The sequence below is a fragment of the Oncorhynchus kisutch genome, unplaced genomic scaffold (genome assembly GCF_002021735.2).
Source record: "Oncorhynchus kisutch isolate 150728-3 unplaced genomic scaffold, Okis_V2 scaffold854, whole genome shotgun sequence".
In the NCBI taxonomy this organism is placed as follows: Eukaryota; Metazoa; Chordata; class Actinopteri; order Salmoniformes; family Salmonidae; genus Oncorhynchus; species Oncorhynchus kisutch.
In genome coordinates, this window is record NW_022262799.1 from 39,034 (window position 1) to 49,457 (window position 10,424).

A 10,424-nucleotide genomic window follows, 5' to 3' on the forward strand; every position below is an offset into this window, starting at 1 on the left:
CTGGTTTTTTCATGCTCAACAGTTTCCCATGTGTATCAAGAATGGTCCACCACCCAAAGGACGTCCAGCCAACTTGACACAACATGGGCCAGCATCCTTGTGGAACGCTTAGGGCAGCTTGTCGAGTCCATGCCCAGAGGAAATGAGGCTGTTCTGAGGGGAAAAGAGTGTGCAACTCAATATTAGGAAGATGTTCCTAGTCTATTGTGGACTCAGTGTATGTCATCCTACATGTTTTTAAATAGTACAGTATTTTCTTATTTAACTAGTCAAGTCAGTTAAGAATAAATTCTTATTTTCAATGATGGCCAAGGAACAGTGGGTTAACTGCCTGTTCAGGGGCAGATGTTCCTAATGTTTTGTGCACTCAGTGTATATAGTCCTACATGTGTTTAAATAGTACATTATCACATATCACTGTACAAAACCATATAAGTGTGGGCCTATAGTATCTGTAAATCAACTAAACATAGTTTTTTATTTCCATATGCAGATAATAAAGCATCATTGTTCATGTAATATTCTAATATATGCATTATACCTCCAGGAAGAGGAAATGGTCATAAATCAAATAGATGAAAAGACAGAAGCAAAAATGGAGAAAGGAGTATGGTCCCTGCAGTAGGACTACATGCTGGCCATGACGTTCTCCAAGTGGTACTCCAGGAGGCTGGAGAGCTCAGTGACCAGAGACTCTGGGTTAAAGTACCAGGCCAGCTGCTGGCCAAACATGTCATCTAGCAGAGCCATCAGTCCGCCCTGAAGAGAACACCACACAACACATAGAAAATGGCTCTGAGGTACTAGCTTATCAAGAGGAGAGAGACAATTAGAAATACTCCCCCTAAAATGGCATTGGGACCTGGTTAACCATGAATAAGGAAGTAAACAGGAAGTAACCTTTTGACTCTTACATTGAGCAGCAGCAGGTATCTGTCAGCCTCTGGCTCCATGTTGGCAGCAGTGGGCAGGAAGGAGTACAGGAGAGCGTACAGACGCTCCACGAACCCACCAGGGTGCTAAACGAAACAAAGGAGGAGAAAAGAGGAGAGAAGAGAAGAGGAATTTAAGTGAAACTGCTAATAGAGAGACATCAAAACATGTTCCAGTGAGATGCTACTTACCACCATCAGGGACTTCTGAGCTGTCATCATCCCAAACAGCACTAGCTCAAAGAGGACATCTATCATGTTCACATGATGGATCTAGGACAAGAAAACACATTTGGAGAAAATAGGAATGATTTCATATAGTTCAGCTACTGTGATGTATAAAAGACACGCATGTGGAAGAACTCAGTGAGACTTGAAAGAGTTAATGAACTCACCTTTGCCTCAGCCAGCTCCCTCTCAATGTCATTCCGCTTGGAGGGGTCACTCAGGTAGTCCACAAAGTCGTTATAGGTACGGATGAATTTGGCCTCGTCCTATGACAAAGAAAATAGCATCTTAGTGAACAGAACACATTTCCCCTTAGGGATGCTCTAATTCCCTTGAAAGAGAATGAGTTAGTGAGTTACCATGTGGTTGGCCTGAACCAAAGCGCCCAGGAGGACCTTTCCCGCCACAAACAGATGGTTCCTGCTCAGGGTGGAACCAAGCAGGGTCTAGGAAAGAGGGAAGAGTTAGGGTGACACATCTTCCTCAAGGAGAACAAGAAGTCACAGAGAGAAAAATAAAAGTGGGTCCACTCACAGTGAAGGCCTGGCGCAGGGAGACGAGCCTCAGGGCGATGTCCTCCACTCTCTTGGTGGTAAGGTAGAGGCTGTGAAAGGGAGGGAATGGAGCATGTCAACCATTAGAGTCAATGGGGGATAACAGCATTATGACCACTATCCTTCAGCATTTGACAAGCTCAGACTACACAGACATTTAGAGGAACTCACTTTAGCAGAGGAACCTCCCTCTCCTCAGGCAGCAGGTCCTCCTCCCAGCCCTACGACAACAAAACAAGCATTCAAAATCAGTGACCAGTGCAATGACATAACAAACAATCGGTCAATGGAAGGATCTTAATGCTCCTAGTCAATAGTATGTGTGTGTAACGTCTGACCTCATACCAGTTGTGGCCCTCAGGCTCTGAGAACAACCCATTAAGAACACCTTCCTATTGAGTTTCCCCCCCTTGGTGGTGGACCATTGTTGATACTCAGGGAAAAGTGTTGAGTGTGAAAAACCCAACAGCATGGCAGTTCTTGACACAAACTTCTACCATACTCTGTTCAAAGGGACTTAAATATTTGGTCTAGCCCATTCACCCTCTGAATGACACACATACACAATCCATGTCTCAATTGTCTCAAGCCTTACAATATTTTTTTTACCTGTCTCCTCCTCTTTATCTATACTAATTTAAGTGGATTTAACTAGTGACATCCATAAGGGATTATAGCGTTAACCTGGATTCACCTGGTCAGATATGGGGTACACGGGTATCACATCATTACATACTTGGCCCTACTGCACCTGCATTCCAGCATCTGGAATTGACTCAACATGTTTGAGGTGGGGGATCAATACTTGTGGGGGTAGAATGTATGATTCTGATATGTACAGGTAAATTCATTGTCTATGTGTGTGGGGGGGGGGGGGGGCGTCCATGTTTGTGTCCGTACTCTGAGGTGTGTTTGAATATGAATGAGCTGCAATGTTGTGATGTGTTCTATCCCGTCCTTGCAGAGTGATCTTCCTTGGCCTCATCACATGTCTCAGTTGCTCCTCCTTTGGAGGGAGGGGGACACCACCACGGGACAGCCCCTACACTTATCGCTAGAGATCGACTCCCTCCAAAACCACTGAACCCTTCAACACACCGAAAGAGTTTATGATGCACACCCTTAGAGGGCGCCGGAACAGGATAACTCCCTCCACCCTCACAAAGACATAGAGGAGGAGGAACTATCCAATACCCAGTGAGAGAGAACGAGTGACCTCAATCAAACACAGCCAGAAAGTGGAGGTGGAAGAGGCATTAGATAGATGGAGGAGGTTACCCCAGAGGCCATTCCTCCTGTTCATGTGAGCAAGAAAGAGCAGATGGCTTCTGATCAGCCAAATGGCAGGCAGAGGGAGAGGTCATAGTGATTCACACCCACAGAGAAAGACAACCCACACAAGCTCTTAGTTGAGATGAACCACACAGAGGTAGAGGCAGAGGGCTTTCAGGCCTAGCAAGTCAGCCTGCCTGCTCTAATCCTCAAGTCAAGATTTGTATTCAATAATTGAGAAGTCCCATTTACTTAATGATCATTTTTCACTGTCTTCAACCCTCAAGAACCAGGGTGAGTCTGGGTCACCCTTTTACTGGGCAAACACAACTTGTATATCATCATAGACTAGGCCGAAACGTTAATCTTTTAACCTTGCTTGAATAAAACAATGCATTTTTTATAGTGAGCAAGAGTTGGGCTTTTTCCTTTTCTATGATGATTCAAATATTTGGTTGCACCTCAACTCAACGTTGGTTGAGCGCCCTCTGTTTTTGTTGTCAAATAAGACATGTTTTTTTAAATGTACAAAGCAAATTATTCAAAGCATCAACATTGGGATGTGTCCCACTTATTTACACAACCTAATCCACACTTGCAAAGTGAAAGTTTATAGAAAAGTTAAGAAATTAAGTAGTAAACAGAAGAAAAGCAGAATTGAGTTCAATTATAATGTGAATCATTTAATGCTCTATGGTTCAATCCCTTTTCTGCAGGTGTGATGAATAATTAATATTGTTCCTCCTCTTCCTTGTGGCAGGCGCAGCAGCACACTGCCCTCCAAAGCCTGCAAAATAATCGCCGGACTGCCCCTTTCCTAGCTCTGCATGGAACATCCAGTGTTACGTCCTTGGTGACGTGTGGGGTGACATCCGGGATGACCCCAGCAACATCCTCTGGAAAGGGAAAAAAGAGGATCAGGATGTAAACTAATGCAAACCGTAGCTTCTTAACACTGGCCAGTTGAAAGGTTCTACTAAGATGTCATGACAAACGACACCTGTCAGAGTGCTCTCTAAGTGTTACTCACCTGCTTGGATGTCAGCTGGCAGAGTGGCGAAGACGGCCATCGTGAGAGTCCTTTCTTCAGGTGTGACGTCCACAACCTCCAAGAGGGAAGAGATGGGCTCTGCCTCTGTATTAGGGGTGATGTCCACCACATTCAGGTGGGAAGAAGCCGGATCTGCCTCTGTGTTAGTGGTGATGTCTTGAACCTCCAGGTGGGAAGATGCCGGATCTGCCTCTGTGTTAGTGGTGATGTCTTGAACCTCCAGGTGGGAAGAACCCGGATCTGTCTCTGTGTTAGTGGTGATGTCTTGAACCTCCAGGTGGGATGAACCCGGATCTGCCTCTGTGCTAGTGGTGATGTCTTGAACCTCCAGGTGGGAAGATGCCGGATCTGCCTCTGTGTTAGTGGTGATGTCTTGAACCTCCAGGTGGGAAGAACCCGGATCTGTCTCTGTGTTAGTGGTGATGTCCACAACCTCCAGGTGGGAAGAAGCCGGGTCTGTATTGTGGGTGAAAACAACAATCCTGATGAGCTCTACTACTACAAGGCACCAAGATGTCATCAGAACAGGCATCTGTCAGAGTGTTCTCTATCATTGCTACTCACCTGCTTGGATGCCAGCTGGTAGTGTGGTGGAAACGGCCACCGTGAGCACAGGGGGGACTGGTAGGGTGGCTGCAGGGGGCTGGAAGCAGCTCTGCACCTCGTCAGCTACAAAGCCATAGACAGAGCTCATATAAAAAGGGCTCTGCAGGTCATCGGTGGAGAAGGACTGACTGATTCTCCCGAGGATCGACCGCACAGAGTCAAAAGCAGCAGCCCGGGAGAAAGGGATGTGAGGGGAAGGGTCCTTTAACATGCAGGAGAGCTTCTCCACTACGGCCGCCACCATGCCCACGGCCATCCCGCTTATTAGGATTGGGTGCTCTGAATGGCCTTCCTCTGGCTGAAGCCACAGGGCCAGGAGGAGCCTGGGCACCACCTCCACCACCACCTGAGATGGGCTGAGCAGGTTGCTACGGGGCTCATTGGACTGCTCGCCCAGAATGCTTCTCACAGCTTTCTCCACGATGCTGTGGACCTTCGGATCGCTGAAATCAACAATCAGGAGAAAACAAAGGTAAACGATGTGCAATGTACTCACTTAGAACACCGTCTTTGTCTGATTCTGCGTAGTTCCAGATGTGTAGATAAATGGATCAAGTCATATGCAGGGCAGTACATGGAACTCACATGTCAGCTGGCGAGGTGGGGTGCATGGAGCGGCGGAGCTTGCAGAAAGCCTCGTGCTCTATGTCCATCATTTTTAGGCAAGTGTTTACTTCCCAGGCCTGCAGTTTGAAACAGGAAGTCCCATTGGTGTAAATTCACAACATATCTATTCTGCTGTGCTAACTCGTTGTTGAAAGGCTAGTAAAGAGCTCACTAACTTGTAGTATGTCTCTAACTCTCATTCTCTTACCAGCCGAGCGAGGTCGTTTCCCTCCTCCAGGGTTTCCTTCCACACCCTTCAAATAAAACACAGAGCAATTCAACTTTCCTGGCTTCTGATTTTTCTGTTGTTTATTTTACCCACACCTCCTGGAGTGCTGCTGGTGGCAGGGAATGGCAGTGAAGGTGGGTGCTGACGTGGTACTCACCTCTCCCTAAGGGATTTTTTGCCCTGAGACACCAGCCAGTTGCTCATGTGCTCCGTGGTGACATGGGGAGGGACCTGGCCTTGACTCTGGAGCAGCAGATAGTGGACCATGAGCTTCTTCTGCAAGATGAGGTAAGGTGTGAGACCGTGCCACGAAATACCATATCATGTGCTTTCAGAAGGGCCTCTCGCAACATTTCACAACTGCTCATGCCTCACAATTTGCAAGTGATATTAAGAACTCTTATGACCACCTTCTCTAAACTGTCTTGAAATACAACTCTCTTTCTGTTGTTTATGTTTTTGTGGGATGAATCTTACCTGTTTATTGTAATATGTTTCCTCCCAGCAGGCCTGCAGAGTCTGAAAATAAAGGCTGCTTCTACAGAATTCCTTGGAAGATCATGAAAATAATGATGCTTTGTTATGCACATTATGCACAGGCATTTACAGTATGCTAAAATGAATTTCTCCTAAGATTACCTTTGTGGGACCATAAGTGAACTCCGGAAAGCACCAAACCCTATCCATGGTAAGATGAGGAAGAAATGCAGTGCTATAGATATCCGGGATGCTCTGGAGATAACAGGAATGACTTAAAGTCGCGAATGATCAATGACTGGAGTCGTCCAATATGCAGCACTTAGAATTGAGTTGTAGGGATGTTTGGCGCAAAGTAGAATGTTTACATTCTATTGCCATGGAGAAATGGAATGTGTAGAACCTGTATAAATGGGTATGCTTCTTTGTCTTTATTTCGTGAAAGATTAAACTCTTTATTATGTCATAATGTGTATATGAGGATGTAGGAGCCCATCCCGATTCATGACGCGATTATCGGGGTGCATGTTGTTTAGACCAACTAATCCAACCTTGGTTTACAAGTTAAATACATTGTTTATATATACACCTATGTAGCGTGGTTCGTTCTGCATTGTGTACTTTTAATTAGGACGCTGCCACAACTGGAGGTCTGCTAGTTGAATTATTTTTTATTTGCCCTGCACACGAAGATACAACACACATTATGTTAACCCTTGGCGCAGTCCTAGCTCTCAGGCACCTGCGCAAGCACATGGACACTCACTCAAAAACTGTCCCAAGTACTCACAAGTTACAATAGATACCCTAGTTAGCGAGCTTTGTGAACCCTGATAACATACATCTTTATATTATCCACATTTTAACAAACTTATGGTGCATAACAGTACCTTGTGTAACATTACCACGGTTTTATATTGAACAATTTCGGAGCCAAGGACAACATACCTTACAAACCGAAGGTCAGGCAAAAGAGAACAATAAGGGGGTATGGAAATACAGATAACCTGCGATGGGCCAAACCAAAATATACAATCACATGTATGTACAATATTGATATGGAAAAGTGTTTTTACACCAAAGAAAAACATTAGCTATGCAGCTGTAATTCAATAAAAAAAATACACTGAATTATTATTATTATCAAATTATTAACATCCCCTCTTGACCTGGCCTATTTGAATTGGTCCTTGTGTGCAATTTGGTGCATAATCTAGGGGAACAACATCACACTGCTCCACCTATACAAATCTATCGACCACATCCATTTAAAGCAATGATTGTCAATTGAAAATGTGGTTGTTGTGTTATCCTGTTATCCTCTTAAGCACATTATTACAATATTTCCAAGCTCTGAATTGACACAAGGAACACCTTTGCAAAGATATTCGGTTAAAAATAAGAGTATGAATGACAACAAACGTATGATTTGGATTGTATGCATAATAGTGTAGTAAACAGTATCGCTCAGCGCGGGAACTTTAGGTGTTTGGAAAGTATCCGTTATAAGTCTCCATGACACGTATCACTTCGTTGTCTTGTTGGTAATAGTAAAAATGCATGACAGTCCGCATTGTAATGATCTAACAGGTGTTTTTCATGTTGTTTCTCACATTAAACAGACATTTGAGAACGGAATTGCTTACAGTTGTACCTACGACCTCAATACCCAATCTACTCACACGCGCAAATACTCACATTCAGACTCATACATACAGCTGTCCTTCTCTCCCCTTACATTCTTTGGTCTCTATTTTTTTTTACATTTGTCAGAGAAAACGACTATTTTGTGTATATTGCACCTTGCACTGACTTTACTGAACTCTGGAGAAAACGAACATTGCTGCTGGGTGAGGACATCTGACAATGTGCTCTCCCGTCCATTAGACATTTTGTCTGCAGGAACTCGCTCTTTTTCACTCGGTCCACTCATCCAAGTGCCGATGTATTTGTGGCATGATGTGAACAGTACAAATTTGTTGCACTACCAAGGTCTAATGGTTTTAAATGACTGTTTTGTATTGTCTGGAAACTCACTTGTAGAATTCGCTTGCGGTAGGTCTCTTAAAAAAGAGAAGCCGTACAATGTTATTAAACCGAGGTGCCTAGTTATTCTTCTTTTGTTGATATCAGGTAACGTGCAACCTAACCCTGGCCCTGATATACAATGTCTCCAAACCCCCTCTGATTTTAAATCAAGATCTGGTTTTGGTATTTTTCATTTAAATGTATGCAGCCTGTGGTCAAAAATTGATGGGGTTAGGATTTGGGCTAAATCAACTGATGCTGATGTAATTGTGTTTTCTGAAACCTGGCTCAGCAAGTCTGTTTTTGTGGTTACAATGTTTATCGCACTGATCGTTTTAAGAAAGGTGGGGGTGTGGCTATATATGTAAATACTAAAATTCCCTGTAAGTGTGGCAAAGTCTGAAACTATATGTAAACAGTTGGAATTTCTTGCTTTGAATATTGACGTTTCAAAGGGTCTCTCTATAACTCTCTATAACTGTGATTGGCTGTTATAGACCCCCCTGTGTTCTCGATGATGCATTTTCTTATTTGACACACCTTATGTCTAAACTTCTAAATTACCATGAAATGATCTTGATTGGTGATCTCAACTGGTGTTGGTTAAAGCAGGTGTCTGATGATTTAAAAAATGTTTTGTAATTCTATGAATCCTACCCAGTTGATTAACTCACCCACTCGCCCAAATCTTAAATGCCCAGATCAATCTACCCTGATTGATTTGATATTGACAAATGTTCCACATAAATATTCTGCGGTTGGTGTTTTTTGTAATGATTTAAGTGACCATTGTGCTGTTGTTGCTGTTAGAAATACTAAGGTTCCTAAAACAAACCCACGTTTTATTCGTAGGAGAATTCTGAAGAGTTTTAATGAGCAGGCTTTCTTTCATTAATTGTTTTATTTTGACTGGAGCAGATTGAGTTTATCCCTGATGTGGAAACTGGAGCAGATTGAGTTTATCCCTGATGTGAAAACTGCCTGGAAATTCTTTCATGATGGTTTTTCCCAAATAGTAAACAAACATGCCCCATTCCACAGGTTCAGAGTTAAAGGGCGGGTTAATCCATGGTTTTCCTCTGAGCTGTCTTGTATTATTCACGACCGTAATCTAGCCTGGGCTAAAGCAAGGAAATCACGTTCTGATGCTGATTGGCTTATTTTTAGGCAGTTATGAAACAAGTGTTATTTTCTTCTCAGGAAGGCCAAATCAGAATATTTTATGTCTGTTACCGTCGCTCCAAAGGCGCCACCTAAGTTGTCCAAGACTAAGGTGGAGTGGGGTCCACGTCCCGCGCCAGAGCTGCCACCACGGACAGATGCCCACCCAGACCATTCCCTATGGGTTTAGGTTTTTGCGGCCGGAGGCCGGAGATTTTTTTATGTCTCTATTTTAGTTTGGTCAGGGCGTGAGTTGGGGTGGGCATTCTATGTTTTGTTCTGTGTGTTAGATTTCTATGTGTTTGACCTGGTATGGTTCCCAATCAGAGGCAGCTGTCAATTGTTGTCTCTGATTGAGAACCATACTTATGCAGCCTGTTTTCCCACTATGGGTTGTGGGTAGTTGTTTTGTGTGTATTGCACCTTGCAGAACTGTTCATTTGTTGTGTTGTTGTTTTTGTTCAAGTATTCGTATTTATTAAAAGTATTACGAATACTTACCACGCGGTCCTCTTCTCCTTCTCCCGACGACAATCGTTACAGACCCTAGAAAGTTTTGGAAGGCTATTAAGTCTATGTCTGGTAACAGTAATGTTAATGAATTACCGTCATGTGTTTTGAAGGACTAAGTTGCTAAATATGACAAAACTGAAATGCTGAATTGTTTCAATGAGTTACTTTGTATCATCTGGTAGGCTGTTTGATTCAGTGTCCTCTGTCTCTGTACAACCCTGTGTGGATGAACCAGTGAGAGCTGGTCAAACTTTGAGCTTTTTGCCATTCTCAGTGCAGGTGGTACATAAACCCCAGAAATCCTTAGATCAGAGAAAGCCTGCAGGTCCTGATCTTTTGGATCCCTGCTTTTTAAATTTGGCAGCTGATTTCATAGCTGAACCACTTACATATCTGTTCAATCTAACCCTGGAATGTAATGAAATTCCAAAGATCTGGAAATCAGCATTTGTCCTACCACTTTTAAAAGGGGGAGATCCAACTATTTTTAATAATTATAAGCCAATCTCAAAGCTGTCACCCCTGGGGAAAATACTTGAACCCCTTGTGAGTGAACAGCTAAATGAGTTTTTATTTACTAACTCTATTTTATTAATGTACCAATCGGGCTTCAGGAAGAAGCATAGCACAATTACAGCAGCCATGAAGGTTGTAAATGATATCACTGAAGCCCTTGACAAAAAACAGCACTGTGTCTCACTTTTTATTGATTTCTGTAAGGCTTTTGATACAGTTGATCATGCTATACTAAGGCAGGGATTGTTGAG

General features: G+C 43.4%; 1 protein-coding gene across 1 annotated transcript; it reads right to left on the reverse strand.

The window, feature by feature from the left end:
* Positions 1–3,715: 3,715 nt before the first annotated feature.
* Positions 3,716–5,333, reverse strand: LOC116362607 (uncharacterized). The gene is made up of 4 exons (XM_031816696.1): positions 5,229–5,333; positions 4,602–5,086; positions 4,017–4,115; positions 3,716–3,882 (listed from the first exon to the last, which is right to left on the reverse strand). Exons 1-4 carry the CDS (start codon positions 5,297–5,299, stop codon positions 3,716–3,718), a joined length of 822 nt encoding a protein of 273 aa, XP_031672556.1. The 5' UTR covers positions 5,300–5,333.
* Between the last annotated feature and the right edge of the window lie 5,091 nt (positions 5,334–10,424).